This window comes from Bos mutus, chromosome 20 (genome assembly GCF_027580195.1).
Source record: "Bos mutus isolate GX-2022 chromosome 20, NWIPB_WYAK_1.1, whole genome shotgun sequence".
NCBI lineage: Eukaryota > Metazoa > Chordata > Mammalia > Artiodactyla > Bovidae > Bos > Bos mutus.
The window spans coordinates 3656532-3676119 of record NC_091636.1 but is presented as its reverse complement, the minus strand read 5'-3'; the positions used below and the strand labels follow the sequence as shown (position 1 = coordinate 3676119).

The 19588-nt window shown below is 50.2% G+C and overlaps 1 protein-coding gene across 1 annotated transcript in view; it reads left to right on the top strand.

Moving 5' to 3' along the window:
- The window catches only part of STK10 (serine/threonine kinase 10), a 125933-nt gene that overhangs the window by 25465 nt on the left and 80880 nt on the right, over positions 1-19588 (top strand). Inside the window, 1 exon segment of the mRNA XM_070357421.1 lies at positions 556-720. Within this exon segment, the coding sequence (XP_070213522.1) occupies positions 556-720 (165 nt within the window).

Genomic DNA, 19588 nt, shown 5'->3' with positions numbered 1-19588 from the left:
ATAAATGCTCAAAACATTCTTTTAACACTTTAAAGCAATACAGGGAGAGTAAAAGTGTCCTTTGTCTCTGTCCCTATTTCAGGCTCCTCTCCAGCCTGCTGTCAGGCAGTATCTTTCCAGAGTTTTCCATGCATTTACATTTCATGTGTGAGCATTTATGAAAAAGTAGTTTTCCATTTTTTTTTAACATAAAAAGCATCATACCACTTTTTATTTTTCAGTGACTTGGGTCTTTTATAGAACAGCCAGGAATCTTTCCAGGCTGTTTGTAGATCTATGCTGTTCTTGTATTTTTATTTATCCCATAGTACAGGTGTCTTGTACTTAAAATTTTTGTTACTAACCATAGACCATTGTTTGTCTCACATGCCCACTGTGCTGACTTCAGGAGTGAGCACTGGCCCATTGTTCAGAGCAGCGGACCTTCTGCTGCGGCCCCTTATTTGCATCTGGACATCCGGCCTGTGTCCCCCCAGCGCGGCCTCTCTGAGCTAGCCCCAGGGGTCAGCTTCCTGCCAACCAGGCCTGCTGACCTTCTGTGTCTCCGCTTTTCAGGCCAAGAACAAGGAGACGGGTGCCCTGGCCGCGGCCAAAGTAATCGAGACCAACAGCGAGGAGGAGCTGGAAGACTACATTGTGGAGATTGAGATCCTGGCCACCTGCGACCACCCCTACATCGTGAAGCTCCTAGGCGCCTACTACTATGACGGGAAGCTGTGGGTAAGGGTGCCTCGGCCCCATGGAGATGCCACCGGGCCCTGCGTGGTTCTGAGGGCCGCGGCTCTTTCTCCACTTCTGCTTTGGGGGCATGGTAAAGTGTGCTCCCCTTTCTGCAGAGCGTCTCCACTTCGGGGCTGAGTGTAGTGTTATGGAGCAGAAAGGAATTCAGAAGCTCTACTGCCTGGCCTCAAATCGCAGCTGTGCTTGGATAACCGTAGGCAAGTTATTAACTTCTTGCCTCAGTTTCCCCAGCTGTAAGATGGGGATGATGCCAGTACCTAGCGCACTGAGTTGTTTTGGAGATGAAATGAGCTAATTCATGCTTGGAAGAATAGCTGGCCCATGTCAGAGCTCGCTGAGTGCAAGCTATTTTATTATCTGTTCTGGTGGCATCGTTACTGCCACTGTGGCAGCTGCTCCAGGGGGCTTCCTTTCAATGGCAGCACTAAAGGGGGCCCTGTAATAGCCTCCACTCTCTGGCTGCAACCTCGTATTTTAAGACGCACAGTGCAGATGCATCAGAGCCCCGCCTTCCCAACTCAGCATCCCCTTGGAGGAATTCTGGGGTGCCCTGGTTTTCAGAGCCTGCCCTGCGGAATGGCTCCCCCATGGACATTCTTCCAGCCTCTCACTTTATAAAACCCAAACTTCCTAGAAGCTACGTGTTTCCATACTGCATTTTCAGCCAGTATCGTACCCATCAAACATCATATTCATGTCTCCCAAACTCAGCCGAACATTTGTAACGAAATGGTGCGCAGGAAATCTCATGAATTAATAGATGCAATTGGAAAGCTGTCAGACTCACTGGTAGATGGTTTGCAAAGGGAGCAAGTGTCAGAGGGGCTGGGCCTCTGGGAGTGAACCAGACCTGCGTGAGCAGTCCAGGTTCACGGCACCACAGTTACTGGTTGTCCGTAATGATTTGGTGGTCAGGAGGGGATTTTTTTTTTTTTTTGGTTGCACATCTTGTGGGATCTTACTTCCCCAATCAAGCATGAAACCTGGGCCAATGCAGTGACAATACTGAGTCTTGACCACTGGACCACCAGGGAATTCCCAGGAGGGGCTGTTTTAAGCATTGGACCTCCTGTCACGATAGTTTATCATGTATAGGGAGAGTATCATTATGTGTTAGATACATTTTAGGAAATTATTGGGCAGTCTGAGTTGCTGTGTCATACTTTATAGTTTTTCCCATTTGAAATAATGGGAAATAGACAGCAAGTTGAGTCTTGGAGTCAGAATGCCTGCTTTTTAGGAACAGAGCTACTGATGCTTAATGGGGAAATCTGTGTTTCATTTGAGAAAGGGATCCTGTTATTTAAGAAAACCAAAGGAGTGGTTTAGAAACCACTGTCAAAGTTCATCCCTCTCATTTCAGAGAAATGAGGAAAGCCAGTGTCCGAGGGGGATGAGAAACTTGGCCATCTACCCGGCCCATACCTTTGTCCACTAAAACTGGTTGCCCGCCAGCTGAGGCCGGCTTCTCTGCTTCTCTGAGCATGTCCTTGGGGAGTCTTCTAGTTATCACTGGGGGCAATAAAACCACCATCACCTGCCTATCAGCTGAAGATTTCAAAGCCCTTCCTCATTCACTGTCTCTGGCACCTTGGAAGGTGACCCAGGCAGGGAGACTGGTCACCCTTTTCCAAAGAGGAGGCAACAGAGGCACAGAGAAGCAGGCTCCTTGCTCATGGTCACACAGCTGACACCGATGTGTTTCTTCTGTCTTGATTCATGGAGCTGCTTTTTAGAAAGTTTTTATTCTTTTAAGAAATTAAAATTTTAAATACAATGGTTATCAGAAAAATGGGAGTATACAGAAAAGCAAAAGATTAATGTCACCTGAATCTTTATACCAAAGATAATCATTTTTAATAATATAATAAAATTTTCTAGACTTTTTCTGTATCTACACACAGGTTTTTTTTTTAAAGATGAACTTATACCAGACTTGCTACTTCACTCTTACTCTTTTCGTTTAAGATATATTAAGAACGACTTTTCATGTTTTAGGGAAACACCTGCGTCTCCCTCTTTTCTTTTTCTGTAGAATTCCATCTTCTGACTATTAAGCAGTTAGGCCGTTGCTCTTGTTTTTTATCACTGTTATAAACAACTCTGTGATGGACATCTTTGAATTTTTATGTTCTTGCTTGAGAATCTTTTTAGGAGAATTTTTAAGATTTTTAAATCTATCGCCATACTGGCCTCACAGAGCCACTTTTGATACCATACAATTGAGTTTTTCCATCTCACCACCTACCCACAACACACACGCCCGTCCAGCTCTGTATCCAGCTCTGCATCCCGCCAGCCTTCATTGGACTGCTCATGACGTACGCGTTGAGAACATCTGTTATCTATCTGTTCCCATTATTGTTTGTGGCTGTTTACCAAGTTCATCGCTTTTCCAAGTCGAGAGATGATGCCAACAGCAGCTAATATTTATTGGAGACTCGCTGTGTGCTGGGCTTTTTGTGTGCATTTGACTCGCATTATGTCATTTAATCGTATTCTTTGAGGCTGTTGCTTTATCTTCATCTTACAGACGAAAGTGAGAGAGGAAGATGCTAAGTCAGGCTCCCGCCTCCCCTGCCACACCACACAGCTGGAGAGTGGCAGAGTTAGAAAACCCGCAGGAGGAAAAGGACAGTTTGTAACTGGACAGTGACTGAGGTGAAGTTGGTTAAATAGATACACTAGAATTTTCTGTCCCAAGGTTGTCACTTTAGGCTGGTACTTTCTTATCCAGGGCTGCTGCTGTGGCCAAAATCATTTCTCACCCCCCTCTTCTGTAGCTGCCCCCACAGCCTACATTTGTTACTTTGTAGACCTTTAAGCACATTGAAAAGCAGAGACATTACTTTGCCAACAAAGGTCCCTCTAGTTAAGGCTATGGTTTTTCCAGTGGTCATGTATGGATGTGAGAGTTGGACTGTGAAGAAAGCTGAGCACCAAAGAATTGATGCTTTTGAACTGTGGTGTTGGAGAAGACTCTTGAGAGTCCCTTGGACTGCAAGGAGATCCAACCAGTCCATTCTGAAGGAGATCAGCCCTGGGATTTCTTTGGAAGGAATGATGCCAAAGCTGAAACTCCAGTATTTTGGCTACCTCATGCGAAGAGTTGACTCATTGGAAAAGACTGATGCTGGGAGCGATTGGGGGCAGGAGGAGAAGGGGACGACAGAGGATGAGATGGCTGGATGGCATCACTGACTCGATGGACATGAATCTGAGTGAACTCCAGGAGTTGGTGATGGACAGGGAGGCCTGGCGTGCTGCGATTCATGGGGTCACAAAGAGTCGGACACGATTGAGTGACTGCACTGAACCGAGACCTTTAAAGGTGTTATCTCTCATTTTTGATTTGGGTTTTAGACATTGTGAAATCAAGGCAGGTGGCCCTGGCACTGGGTGGATCGAGAAGGGCAGAGGATTTCAAGCAGTGTCAGCCTGGGCCAAGGTGTGGAGGTGGGAGAGCTGGGACATGTTGGGATCCTGGGTATACTAGGATTGGTGGATCTACCAGCATGTCGTAAAAAATGAGGGCGGTCGTTGGAGGCAGGGTCGTGGAGGGCCTTGAATGCCAAGGTGAAGGTTTACACTTGGTCTTTTAGATCAGCGGTTCTCAAAGTACAGCCTTTCAGACCAGTAGTAACAGCAGCACCACGGACCTTGTTAGAAATGCTGAATATTAGGTCCCAGCTCAGAGCTGCTGAATCAGAAACTCTGGGAAGGGGCCCTGCTATCTATTTAAGGAGCCTTCCAGGTGACTCTGATGCTTGTTGACGTTTGAGAACCATTGCTGAAGGTAATAGGGACCCAGCGGCAGTCTCATGGGGGAGAGACACACATTTAGAAAGAAATCAGGTTTGAGGGGGCAAGACTGAGAGCACCCAGGCTGACCAGGAAATGGTTAGAATGGACTAGGCCAGAAGTCCAAGGATGTGAGATGGGAGCATCATTGGTCAGAAAAGGGTTTAGAGGAAGGAACATTTGAACCGGATCTTAAAGAATGCATAGGAGTTCTCCAAGGGGTAAGGGAAGGAAGGGCAGTCTGAAGGGCAGCATGGATGGAAGTATGGAAGAGAGGAGTCTCCTTCTCAAATACTAGGTTAAAGGTGCACCAACTTTTTGGTGTTTCCTTTTTTGGTATTTACTCAGCTTTTTGGTGTTTACTCAAGCTCATGTCCATTGAGTTGGTGATGCCATCCATCCATCTCATCCTCTCTCATCCCCTTCTCATCCCACCTTCAATCTTTCCCAGCATCAGTGTCTTTTCCAATGAGTCAGTTCTTCAAATCAGGTGTTGGAATTTCAGCTAAAGTCACACAGTGAATTAGTTACAAGGCCAGACATACAGACATCAGATACTGTGGATGAGAGACCCTGCTCATGTCACACTGCCCTTTGAAAAGCCCTTCCACAGTTCTCCAGAATATATTCCAAACCCATTACCTGGAACGTAGGCTAATTATAGTCTGCCAGCATCTTCCCAGGCCTCCCCCTGCAGCCGTTCGGGCTGCTTGTCGGTGGCACCTCCAGGTCTTTGCATCTCGTGCCTTCCTCCAGGCAGCCCTCCGCAGTGTCATCTGCAGAGTCAGCAGGACCTTTCCTTCCACACTGTTCTCCCAGGCACCTCTCGGTGGAGCGCACCTCCTCTTCCTCTTCTCTCTGCTCCTTTGTGGGGACTCATCCTACCATCTCATTTTAGTGCTGATGTCGGTCCTGGTATCTCCCTCCTCTGGTAGGCAGGACCCTTCAGGCTCCCCCAGTGCTGATCCAGAGCAGAGGCAGGAGTGGAGGTCCAGGCAGGCGCCCCTCCCCTTGTGGGGTCTGCCCTAGGGAGAGTGAAGGCAGTTGAGTACCTGCAGCCCACAGAGCGTAGCCTCGGGGCGATGTTGCCCTTGTTTTTGGCCAAAACAATTCTGTAGCTTTCAGTCGCTTGCAGGGTGGAAGCTTTTCTTGTGCAGAATCTGGCCAGGAAGTAAAGGTGCCTGCAAAGTCCTGCGTGGCAAGCTGTGACGATTCTGAAAGCTCCTCATTGGTTTCTGAGCCTGGGTTTCTCTCAGCCTTTCTACAGGACAGCAAATCTGCTGTCGAGATCTTACCTGTTCACCATGGGACTCTGGCTCTTGTCTCTAGAAGCTTGGGTCATCTTGGAGGAATTAAGCCTGCAGCCCTGTCAGATCACAGGGTTCTCCATTTATTCATGTAAACAAGTGTCTGTTGAATTCCTTCCTTGTGCCCAGTCCTGATCCCCCCGGAGGATACGGAAATGATCAAGACCAGCCAGATCCCTGGCCTCACTGGGCTCAGAGTCTGGTGGTAGAAGCAGACAATATGGAAGCAGATAAAGAAGTAAACGAGAGGACTTCAGCAAGTGATAAGTGTGTGAAAGAAAAATAGACTGGGAAATGTGATGGAAGTTCTTGGTGGGAGGGGGGCAGGCAGGTCAGGGACAGATGCTTCAAATGGGATAGATAAGGAAGGCCTTTCTCACGAGGTGACCTTTTAGCTGAGGCCCCAAAGACAGGCTGCAGGGCAGACCTGCAGAAATTTAGAGAGCAGAAATTTCCAGGTAGAGAGAATAGGAAGTATTCTCAGACGCCCTGAGACAGGACCCAGTGGAGCCTGTAAAGGACCAGACAAAAGTTGTGGCTGGACGATGGCAAAGGAAGAGAGCCAGAGACCCACATGAAAGGAGACCAGATTCTCTCTGGCCTTGAGCACATTGCTGAGCACCTGCTGTGTGCCGGGCCCTGTTCTGCAGGCTGGGGATTCAGTGGTGAACAAGAGATACAGTTCTTGTGCTCAAGGAGCTTACAGTCTGGTGAGGAAGTCAGCCAATAAGTGCATAAATACATAATTCAGGTAACCATAAGGACCATGATGGATATGAAATCAGAGGTGTGACTTGGAACAGGGCAAGCCGCCTTTCATGCATGGTCAGCGGGAGGCCTGTCCGAGAAGGACCCAGTTGAGGGAGGATCCAGGGGTCAGCAAGGGCCCCTGAGGTGAGTGTGCTTATCATGTTTAGAGGGGGCGAGGGGCCACTGTGCCTGGGTTGGGGTGGGGTGCTAGGAGATGAGGACAGGTAAGTAAGGGTTGTGGTCTTACTGTGGATGTTGGGAGGCCTCGGCGGGGCAGCGGTTTCAGGCAGGCCAGGGCTGCCCTCTTCCTCAGCCATCAGTGGGATTAATTAGTCTGAGTCTTCGATTGGTTGATTCTTCTGTATCTCATGCATCGTCCTCTTCCCTGCCCTGCGGTGGGGGAAGTGGGGACCAGTCCTGGCTTGAAGCGCCAGTTGCGATCTTAGCTGACCACTGAGTCTCTAGCTCTTTACTGCTAAGATGGGAATGCTGATAACAAAACCTGGCCCATTGTAAGGATTGAGTGAGGTATGCAGGTTGGGCACAGACAGCGGTGTCTGGCCCGGAGTGGGTGCTTATTAATGCCCTTGACTCTCTCTGCCCTCCTCTCATGGTTCTCTCCATTCCCACTACGTCTTCATACTTCGTTTCTGGAAGCCTCTTCTCTCCTGGCTTTTCTGTCTTTTACTCGGTGAACCTTGCTGAGGCTTTATCGTGCCGCTGGCCAACAGGATGAAAAGCGATGTCAGGGTGGATGATGAAATCTGCACAGGGGGAGGAAAGGCCTTTCGTGTGCACACGGCAGGGCTGGCCTCCACTCCTGAAGACTGGCACAGGTCACGTTCAGAAGCCCCTCTGCCCTCCAGTTTTGTCTGGGCAGAAAGTTTTGCACATGTTTATCAGCCCAGGAATCTCCTTGCTGACCACCAGAGAAAGCAGTGACTCTTGCTTAGCATGGAAGGCCTCCACAGTCGGGGAGCCTTCCTGGATTTCCCCACCCCACTTCCCCCAGGGATGACCTTGTCATTCTCAGACTTAAAGAGCTGTAGTAACACTCTTGGTAGGGCTGCCTCTCCTAAACCTCATTCATTCTGCTACCTCTGGAATAGTTAGTATTTGTTTAAGGTGACTTACTTTTTAGAAGTTAAATATATTTATTGAAAAAGAAACTTTCATCTCACTACCCTGAATGGAAAACTAGGGCCCACTTGCCATAAATAGAAATAGAGGAAAATAAACCAGTTTGCTCCATTCTGGCCCAATCCCTTTGCCTGCCAAAGCCTGCCACCCTGGCCCTGCACTCCACGTTAGAAGGGATGCTGTCTCCGTGGGCCTCTTCGGTGTCCAGCAGTGACTGGGCTCAGAAGGGAGGGTGAGCAGGGGAGGGACTTCTCTCCCCCAGGGCCGTGCGGTGCCCCAGTCTCAGGACCTCCACTTGAGGACACGCCCCAGGCCTGGGCACTGTCTGGCTGGTGCATTTGGGCCTGGCCAAGCCCAAAAGGCCAGAGGTTGGGGTGTTCCTCTTACTACTGAGGTGGCCCAGCTTGTCCAGAAACACTTGCGGGACAGAGACTGGGTTTGGACCCACCTCTCCCTGGGGGCCACCACCTGGAGGCCAGTGGTTTTGTTACCCCAGCTCATGTCTCAACTTGCATCATCTCCACCTGCGCTTTCCTAGCATCTTTGGCTGTGGAGCCCTCTGTTGAAATCTAATGGAACCACAGAGAAAGCAGCAGCTGCCCTAGGCTGGAGGGGCAAGCTTCCCACCACTCCAGTCATGTTCCCCAGAGGAACTTCCAGGCCTTTTGGACTCTGTCTGGTCTGCATCAGGGTTTGGATCATTTTCTGTGTAGGGGGAGCTGCCCTGTATGTTGTAGGGTGCTTAGCTATGTCTCTGTCTCTATCCCTGGTGGCTTAGATGGTATCTGCCGGAAGTGCTGGAGACCTGGGTTTGATCCCTGGGTCGGGAAGATCCCCTGGAGAAGGGAATGGCTACCCACTCCAGTATCCTTGCCTGGAGAACCCCATGGACAGAGGAGCCTGGCGGGTTACAGTCCATGGGGTCATAATAGTCAGACACGACTGGGCACACGTGTGCGGCCTCTGTGTTGCCAGATGTCCCCTGGGGACCACATCGCCCTCGGTCGAGGACTGTCTCTCTCCCGCTCACAGCCTCTTGTGTTGCTGGGAGGAGCCAGTCGGGCTGTGAGCTTGGTCACAAACTGAGGATGTCGGGCTAGAACAGATCCACGCAGATTTTGTTTGGCACACAAGATGGTTTTAGAAATTTGCGGCTAGCATTTTGTTGGCCTTTGGACTTTTTTTATTTTTAGAACAACCAGCAGATGTGGCCGCAGTTGCCTGAGGCTGGGCAGCAATGGCCTGTCAGGGGGAGATTTGCTCTCTAATTAGCCTCAGACCTCACTACTCCCTAATGTCCCCCAATGCTGAGCCCAGGGGGTGTTTGTCACTGGCACACACCACTGGTTTTCTTTCTTTTTTTAAAAAAATGATCGAACTGCAGCTGATTTACAATGTTGTGTTAATTTCTTCTGTACAGAACGACTGGGTAGTATATATATGCGGTCTTTCTCACGCTCTCTCCCATTGCGGTTTAGCGTAGGGTGTTGACTGACTAACAGTCCCCTGTGCTGTCCGGTAGGGCCTTGTTGTTTGTGTCCATCCTGTGTGTGATAGTTCACATCTGCTAATTCCAAACCCCCAATCCTTCTTCCCCAGGCCCCCTCCACCTTGGCAACTGTAAGTCTGTTCTCTGTATCTGTCACTATTTTTCTTAAAGTAGAAGTGAGAGGGTCTATTTCTCATCGTCTGTCTCTATCAAATGAGGAAAGTACAGATAACTAAGAGGACTGTGTTTTCCCAGAAAATTGTGCAAGATGACTGTTTTTTCATAGAATCAGGGCTGCTTTGCCCATAACTGAGCTTCCCAGATCTGGTGGTGTTTAAACCAGGGCTCCTGGTGTAAGGAATCCAAAAATAGGCTTGTGAGGCATATGTGAACTTCCTGTGCGTGTACACCGAGTTGTGTGTGCGGGTGAGTCTGAAGGAGTGACTGCAGGCTTTCTAGAATGTGACCGCTTGTCTGAAAGTGAGCCTCCTCCCGAGAGGAAGTGCAGACCCGGGTCACAGAGCAGGGTGTGGGTGGGAGGGGCCTGCTGGCCACACATGTTCACGTGACCTTGTGTCCCCGGCCAGGGTCTCTGTGGCTTGTCGCCTTGGGCTCTGAGGCTAGCCGTTGGTCACCAACAGAGATTGCATATCTGGCCTTAAAATAATCCAAGAACTGTAAAGAGAATGTGGCACGAGAAAGTCACTAGCAGCGCGGCATGCGTGTAGAGAGCTGCCCAGTGCAGTCGAAGGGCGCAGGGCTGAGTCAGACCTGAGATCCCGGGTCTGGGCCCAGCTCTCTGTGACCCTCGGAGGCACCGTCCCTTCCCTGCCCCTCCTTCCTGGCCCGCAGCGCCCGGGGCTCGGAAGGGGTGATCTCAAGGAGGCCCTTTGGCCTGAGTCGGCTCATTTTGCCCTTGCCCAGTTATCTCTGAAGTCTGAGTTCCATGTTTGTGGTCAGCTTGGTGCCCTGTGGTGTCGCTTCTCGGCAGAATTGAGGGCAGCACCTCTTCCCATGGGATCCTGGTGCTCCTGGCATTCCCCGGCGGTTGCCGACCTCTGTGTCCTTCTGCATCAGGCCTGTAGGGGCGTCCACTTTGGGGACACACGTGATCGTAATGGCACTCCATAAAGTACTACTGTCCATGGGGACTCAAAGAGTCGGACACCACCGAGCGGCGAAGCACAGAGCGCTTGAGAGCCTGTGGGCACTTGAGCCCACCGGGCAAGCCTGCTGTCGCTCCTTACCACTTCTGCGGCCTAGGCAGGGAGGCAGGAGGCAGGGGGTGGAGGTGAGAGGGAGGGATCAGCAAAAGAGCACAGAGAGCGGGCCTTTGCTGGACACTTCCTCCGTGCGCTGGGCCCTGTCGTGATTAACTTGCCAAATCCTCACATTTATATGGGATTGCGATGTCGTCAACCCATTTTACGGGTGTGAAGACTGAGGGTGAGAGCGAGAGAGAGCGAGAGAGAGAGAGAGAGAGATTGGCTCAGGGCTCCCAGCCAGGTTCCAACCCAGATCAGCCAGACTCCCACTGCTGCGGTGCCCCCGCACCCCAGGTACCAGCCCTGGGAACCAATGGGAACTGCTCAGAGGACACAGCCTGCGGCCCCCTCCTCCGCTTGAGGAGCTGTTTTCCTGCAGAGCATTTCTTGGCAGTGTTTGGTGGGGAGGGGCCTGTGGCTTTGGAATCCCTCCAGCTTCTACCTTGGCTCAGTGGACCCTCAGCCCTGAGCAGGTAGAACCGAGTAGCTGTGGACGGCCAGGCTGAAGTAACATGGGGTTTTGTCTGGAATCTTGCTGTTGCAATGGCTGGGCTGGGGTCTCTGGGTCACATTCACAGGCACAAAGGTGACTCTGTGGTCCGGGGATCTGCCTGCCACATTCCCAAGCACTTAGTTCACCCCCTGAGCCATCAGCCAGGCGTCATGCCCTCCGGGGCACTCCTTTGTGCCCCTCCCACCGCTCACTGCTCACTGCCCTGCCCCAGCCTCACACACACCCTCCCTGCCCTCGGCCCATCAGGCAGCGGCCTCCGAGTCAGCCAGATGTGGGCTGGAGCCTGGCTGCCTGTGTGCTGTTGTGTGACTCAGGTATGTCTCTGAGCCTCAGTTTCCCCATCTGGACATTAAGGGTGATGATGCTGATCTCGATGCTGTTGGCTTTGCTAGAAACCCAGTGTGTCCCAGCTGGCAAGACAGTAGGAGCCCCATGCCAGGCACCCAGCAGACAGGTCATGTCTGTTGTTCAAAGTCTAGATGGCAGTTAAACGTGCAGACCTGGCCCACAGGCTGTACCGAAGGCAGGCTTTCTCTAGAGTTCTGCAGAAGTGTGACCCTTTGTAAATGGCGTTTTTCACGTGAGAATCCAAGTGTCTGGCTTGACTGGAAGGTTCGGCAGCTCCAGCCACAGGGGCTTATACTCCTGATGGCATCTATGAGCTGGGCTGAGCGCGGTCGCCCATAGGCAGCCACCTGCTGCCGCCGCCGCCACCTCTGCCCACCCAGCCTGGCCCTGATGCGAGTAGGTAACCGCAGGCCTGCGTGGGAAGTGGGGAAGCAGAGGGACGAGCCGGAGGCTGGCAGGCAGTCTTACGTCTTCCTTGGATCCCGGGGGCTGCTTCTTCCTTCCTGGCTGTGCCCGCACCAGTCTCTGTCTCTGGAGCCCTTAGACCTGGGTCCTCACTGATGGGTCCTTCAGTGCTTGCTGCCGTGGCAGAGCCTCTGCGTCCCCATCGCAGTAACTCCTACCTGTGTCTGGTATTCTGCACCCATGCTCCCGTGTGACTGCCCCCCTCCCCCCACCGCAGCAGCGGGGGCAGCCACTGTTCATTCATTCACTTGTTCAGTCACTGACTCACTCGTGCGTTTATTTGTTCACCAACAAATGTTTCCAGAGTATCAGCTGTGTGCCAGGCAGCTTTAAGGGCACAGACACAAAGCTCTGCCCTTCAGGGATTCACATTCTGTGGGGCAGTGGGGTGGGGGTGAGGAGGCAGACAAAAAAATAAAATTGTAGAGTGTGTAGCTGGATAGATGCCTGGACTTGCCCAGGGCACCCAGGGTCGTTGCTCTGCTCTCTGCTGCTCTCAGACTGTTCCTTCGCCTTTTCCTGGGGCAGCTGCTGGCGCTGGGGCCTTGTCTCTGCGAGCGGGCTGGTCATGCCAGTTTCCCACGTGTGTCCAGCCTCCGCTGTTACTGGTTGGAGCACGCTCACCGAGAGCCAGGTCCCGAGCCCTGGGCTTTCCCCAACTCTTCCCATTTGTTCACTCCCCAGGTGGCAGATGCTATAGTTCCAACTGAGGGTCGGAGCTCTACGCTTACTTGTTCCAAGGTCATTCCTTGTTCAGGGTTAGTTAGCGTCAGGGCCAGAATTAGAACCCAGGTATGCCTGGGAACCATGGACGGAAGAGCCTGGTGGGCTAGTCATGGGGTCACAGGGTCGGGCATGACTGAGTGACTGAGCATGCATGCGTGTCTGACTCCAGGGTCGAAACCCTGGGCTCACCTTATTTACTCAGGTTTTTGTTCCTTGGTGATGATCTGGGGGTTGCCCTGGGGATGTAATAGAACATGGATGCCCACCCTGTGCTGTCTCCCTGCCTGTGATCAGCTCCGCCCTGTCTCTGCCTGCCGTGCCCACCTCACCATGGACGCCCAGCCTGTGCTGTTTCCCTGCCCGTGAGCAGCTCAGCCCCGTCTCTGCCTGCCGTGCCCACCTCACCATGGACGCCCAGCCTGTGCTGTCTCCCTGGCTGTGAGCCGCTCAGCCCCGTCTCTGCCTGCCGTGCCCACCTCACCACCCCGCTCCCCTTGGTTTCAGTTCTGCTTGCCCCTTGAGGACTGTCTCACATGCCACAAATCTCAAATGATTTTAGTTGAAGAATGTATGTCCTACCAGGCAGGCAGGCCTCCCAGAGGTGTATCTGTGCTTCGGGTGACCCTGATTTCCTGGTCGTGTGGGTTGTGAGTCCATTTTCTGAGGGGCACGGCCCTGGACTACTCCTCTTTTTGGCGGCAGGAGCCCTGCCACCCCTGGTTTTCGGGAATGATGGCTGGACAGATGGTCAAGAGATCAAAAATATCTGTGCAGACAGAGATCTGTTTGTGTCTCCCCTGGGGGCTGAAACTCCAGTTCGTGTCTGCCTGGAGTCTGGTCGCAGCCCTGATTTCCTGGTGTGATGCGTGGCGATGGTGGTAGTCGTCCCCGTGATGATGGTGACTGTCGTCTGTTGTGCTCTGCTAGCTGCCAGGCCTGGTGCTTGTTGTTCTCGCATGTGCCAGCTCACTTACTCTCCCACGACTCCATCACGGTGAGAACGTGTCCCCATTTACAGGGGCGCACATACTGTTAGAGGCTCAGAGAGGTGAAGCATGTCGCCTGAAGACACAGTGGCAGCATTTGCACTCAAGCTCAGAGGACGTGACTCTGAAGTCGGTGCTCCTGACTTCTGGGCCAGACAGTGCCAGAAGGACTTAGGCACCCCCAATTTGCATCACCTCAGTTCTATCCCAGGGGTGCCCCGGGGCTGGGGCCGGTACACTTGGCGCTGTCTCGGTTATCTCTTCTAGTAATTCCCACCCCGACCCGGGGGGTGTGCTTAGGGGTTCCCCCTTGCATTGACAGGAACCCCCACACACACTCCTTAGGAACCCCAAGGTCATCCCCTGTGCTCTTCCTTCTTGCCAGGGATCACTCAGTTGCTAGTCTCGAGGGGAACCCGAATTCCTTCCTCGAGTCTCTGTGAACGTGGTGGGTGCGGCTGGGGGCAGAGGAGCAAGGCCCCGTGCTCCGGGAGGCCTCATGGGTGTGGGCCACCCCTCTCAATGGCCGCATTGTATGGCCTGGAGCTCGGAGGTGTGGAGATTCCGGACTCCAACTCCAGGGACCAGCTGCTGAGAAGCTGGAGACATTTTTGGGTTCACTGTTGTGTTTCGGGGACCTTTCTACAGGTCTCTGTTGAGTAAACAGAGCCTCTGTCTTCTGTGCTGGTGGGGTGTCCCTGTGCCTCTCAGGGCAGGGAGACCTGGGAAAGAAGGGGTGAAGAGGCAGCACCCACCCCTCTTCCCCAAGAAGAAGCAAGTCTCGAGAGGGGAACAGGCTTGCCTTTGGCTGTACATTTCGGCTATCTTTGGACCTTGGGAGTCAGACAGACCTGGGTTTCTACCCTCGTTCTGTGGACTTAGGAGGTTAGTGGCTTTGGGGAGGCTCTTTCCCCATCAAACCTCAGTTTCCGCATCTGTAAAACAGAGAGAAATAGAATTCCTTATAGAAGTAAGTAAAGGAATGCTTGTATAATGCTCAGCACAGTGCCTGGTATGCCTTAGGCACTCAATAATGGCAGTCATTATCTCTGTTCTCTTGGGCAGCAGCAGAGGGAGGGACTGGCTTGCTTTCTTTGCAGAATCAGCTGTGTGAGTCATCTTTTTGGCAGTTTTGCCCTGATTTCTGGGCATCTGAAGGCCACTGAAATGTTTCATTCATATCTTCGTTCTTCATAAATTCATTCAGCAAACACTGTCCACAAATCAGGTCCAGACTCTTATAATGTATGATGTGAATGAACTTTTATAAATATTAAATATAATAATATTTAATGATTAAGTGATGTCCGTCACCTTGGACCCTCAAATGTCAATGTTGCAAATGACCTTTCAGCTGTTAGAGGCTTCAGTTTCCAGGTGGGGAAACTAAGGCTCAAAGCAGGAAAGGGGTTTGGATAGCACAGTCACAGGACAGGGGAGGTCTGGGACTGTCCAGACCTACGCAAGAGGTGTGCTCAGTCGTGTCTGACTCTGTGACCCCGTGGACCGTAGCCCTCCAGGATCCTCTGTCCATAGAACTCTCCAGGCAGGAACAGTGGAGAGAGTTGCCCTTTAATTGTATTTACTTTTGGTTGCAGGAGTGTTGTCAACATTTAATCATTGAGCATCTCTGTGTACCCAGAGCTCCTGCTGGCCTTGGGGAGGGCCAGGGAAAGGAGGAGAGCCAGGCCTCGAGCGCTGTGCGGTCTCCAGGGCATGGCTTGAGCATGCCTCAGTTGTCTCTTGAGGATGGTCAGGCTTGGTCCTGCTGCCTGCGGGCTGTACATGTTGGTAATGTCCGAAACCCCGTGGGTGGTTCAAGCCTGCTCTTATCTGGGCTGTGACATCTTGGCCCCTTTATCTCCGGGTGAGCAAGCTCACTTGGTATGTGTGAGCTGACCCCTGGGGCCCAGCGAGTGCTGGAGCAGGGAGGCAGAGGCGCCTTTTCCCCCACCGCCGGGAGGCTATGTCCCAAGCTTTTTTGGCTTCCTTCCTGAAGCACAAGGATGGGGGCATGGGGTCACTAGGTCTCTTCCTTCATGGTGGTGAGTGCAGCTGACCTGACACCCAGAGAGGTCCCAGTTCAGGTCCTGGCTCTGGTGCTTACTATTTCTGTGACTTTAATTTCTCTGAGCCTCAGTTTTCTCATACATAAAATGGGAATAAAGCATCACCAGATACTGATAATAACGGGTAGCGTTTGTCAAGCATTTACTTACTGTTTGCCAGGTAATGTTTTGAGAGCCAGGCATCTGTTACCTTAACCCCTGTTACCTTTAATCCTCACGATAGATCCTGTGAGGCAGAGGCATTCTTTAGAATACCCACTTCAAATGGTAAGATAATTTATGCAAAGCACTTGGCATAGGGCCGGGCACAGAATAAGACTCTCAGTTCCTGTTACTTGTCGTGATGGGGAAACTGAGGCCGACCTGTGCTAATTGATCAGGCAACCGCTTACGTCCTAAGGAAGTTGACGGCATGGAGTGAAACTGTGCGAGGGGGAACAGTGAACTCGGCGGCGGGTGGGGGGTGGGTTTTGTGTATATGTTACTTGCTGGGGCAGAAATCAGCTTGGCACAGGACTCTGGTGTCAGTGTTTCGTCCTGAAGAGTTGATCAGATGGAGGAGAGAGCTTTTAAATTCTGCTCTCTCAGTCCTAAAGGATTATTGAGCTGATTCTCTATTTGCAACAGCTTCGAGGAAGATTTTAATAGTCACCAGTTCCAGGGCAACTCTGAGAGGACACTGCCCATGTGGGAAGAGAGTACCTGCACAGGTGCAGGGCCAAATTCCCATGGCTGAGATAGTGCAGGAATAGAGTAGGTGCCTAATCAGTCCACGGATGAATGAATGCACGCATGATCGGGAAGGTGAGCTGGCCCTCCAGGATCATGTAGCAAGGCCGTGACCCTTAAGCCGCTCCATGACAGCTGCTTAATCTAAACTGATAGGGGGTCCAGGTGAACACAGGTTTCCAGTTTCTTTTGGGCGCCAGGCAGTCTCAAGCCAGTGACTGCAGGCTGTCTCCCATTGGGCGTCCTCTGAGCAAGTTTATGGGCTGAGGTCTCCAGGGACACAAAAAGCTCGTGAGTGCTGACTAGGGAGACCAGCTGTGCCGAGGTTACTCACCTGGCAAGAGGGCCCAGGAAGAGCAAACGCCTCCTGCCCTAGAGTGTGCTCCCCGTATTCAGGCTCAGGCAGACCTGTCTTCCTCATGCAGGGCAGCTAGTGTGAGCAGCCTGGTGTCAGATCCCAGCTCGGCCTGTACCTGCTGTGGGTCTCAAGACTGGGTGGGAGGGCGATTCTGACCTGGCCGGTGGGGTTAAATCCTCATGAAAAAGATATTCCGGTGCCATGAGGGATGGGTGTGACATGTTAAGTGTCCTCCAAATGATTGGGGAAGAACTCTAGCCTAAGGACAGACTACGAGCTCATGAATCAGAGCACCTGGGTTCAAATCCTGGCCTCATCTCTTATTAGTTGGAGACCTTGACAAGTTACTGAAATGCTCTCTGCTTCCGTTTTCTCATCTGGAATAGGGGTGTTAGGGAGCCACCCATGGGCCACATCTGGCCTGCCACCTTCTTGCACACCCTGAAGTCCCATCACCGTGGCCCATGGGATTTGCTGGGACACAGCCACACTCATTTGATCAGGTCTCGTCCACCACTGCTTTCGGAATGGAGCATCGGAGTCAAAGCTCTGCAGAGCCAAAATTATTTACTATCTGGTTCTTTATGGAAAGGTTTCCCTGATGGCTCAGGGGTAAAGAGTCCTCCTGTAGTATAAGAGATGAGGGTTTGATTCCCGGGTTAGGAAGATCCTGTGGAGAAGGAAATGGCAATCTACTCCAGTATTCTTACTCCCCTTGGAAGGGGAGTCTGGTAAGCTACAGTCCATGGGGTTGCAAAGAGTCAGACATGACTGAGTGAGTAAGCATGCATGCTCTTTACAGATAAACTTAGGAGATCCTTGACCTAGAAAACAGAGATAATAACAGTATTCACCTTAAAGAAATGTGTAAGGATTAAATGAGAGACTGAATAGGTGACCTTGGCCAGGGCTTCGCATATAGCGTCAGCACTTTTCTGAGCTGAAAAGCATTTAGGTCATATTTTAAGACCCACAGTCTATCACCCTGGGAGCCTTCCCCCAGCTTCTGCAATCACTGATCTTTCTGTCTCTATTGTTGTTGTCGTTCAGTTGCTCAGTCGTGTCTGACTTTTTGCGTCTGGATGGACTGCAGCATACCAGGTCCTTCACCATCTCCTGGAGCTGCTCAGACTCATGTCCATTGAGTCAGTGATGCCATCCAACCATCTCATACTCTGTCATCCCCTTCTCCTCCTGCCCTCAATCTTTCCCAGCATCAGGGTCTTTCCCAGTGAGTTTGCTCTTCGCATCAGGTGGCCAAAGTTTTGGAGCTTCGGCTTCAGCATCACTTCTTCCAGTGAATATTGAGGGTTGATTTCCTTTAGGATTAACTGGTTAGATCTCCTTCTGTCTACCATGGATTTGCCTGTTCTGGACATTTCATAGAAATGGAATCAGAGATGTGTGGCTTTTTGTGGCTGATGTTTTTTTCACTTAGCACATTATTTTCAAGATTCATTCATATGTGTCAATGCTTCATTCCTTTGTAATGACTGGATAATATTCCGTTGTGTGGATGTGCCACGTTTTGTTTCTCTCTTCATCTCTTGATGTATTCTTGGGTTGTTTCCAACTTTTAACTATTGTGAATAATGCTGCTTTGGTATACAAACATCTGTTTGATACTCTGCTTTTCATTTCTTTGGGTATATACTCAGAAGTGGAAAGCCAGTTCATAAGGCAATTCCACTTTTAATTCTGTTTTTAATTTTTAAGATTTTAGTTTTAAATTTTTGAGGAACTGCCATAATGTCTTCTGCAGTGGCCACAGCATTTTGCATTCCCACCAGCAATACACGTGTTCCCATTTCTGTACATCCTTGCTTGTTTTCTGTTTTCTTAAAAGTAGCCAGCCCAATGGGTGAAAAGTGATATCTAGTTGTGGTTTTTTAAAACCTATTTATTTTTAATTGGAAGATAATTGCTTTACAATATTGTATCAGTTTCTGTCATACATCAACATGAATCAGCCATAAGTATGCATTTGTCCCCTCCCTCTTGAACCTCCCTCTCACTTCCCACCCCATCCTGCCCCTCTAGGTCTAAATTGTGGTTTTGGTTTGCATTTCTCTAATTAGTAATGCTGAGCATATTTTCATGCATTTATTGGCTATTTGTATATCTGTAAGTGTCTATTCAAGATTGAGTTGTAAAAGTATTTTCTTTAATATATTCTTGATGTAGTCACTTATCAGATATATGATTTGTAAGTGTCATATATACTTACATTCTGTGGGTTGCTTCTTCACTATGTTGATAGTGTTTTTTGATGTCCAAAGGTTATTATATTTGATAAAGTCCAGTTTAATTTTTTTGTTGTTGATGCCAGTGCTTTTGGTGTCAAAACCAAGAAATCATAGCTAAATTCAATGTCATGACTTTTCCCTCATTTTTTTTTCTTCTAAGAATTTTGTAGTTTTAGCTCTTCTATTTATGTCTTTGATCCATTTTTAATAAATTTTGGTACATGATGTAAGGGACCATCTTCATTCTCTTGCATGTTGGTAATTCCGTTTTCCCAACAAAATTTGTTGAAAAGACTATTTTTTTTCCACTGAATGGTCTTGGCCCCTTTGTTAAAAATCATCTGACTATATATGCAAGGGTTTATTTCTGGGATCTCCTTCCATTGGTCTATATGTCTGTCTTTATGCTAGTGCCTTGCTGTTTTGATTATTGTAGCTTTGTAGTAAGTTTTGAAATCAAGAAGTATGAGACTTTCAACTTTCTTTGAACAATTTTTTCCAACTGTCCTTTTTCAAGGTTCTTTTGGTGCTTGGGTTCCCTTGATATTCCATATGAATTTTAGTATGAACTTTTTCAGTTTCTATAAAAGATGCCATGGGGATTTGATAGAGATTGCATTCAATTTGTAGATTGTGTTGGGTAGTATTGATGTC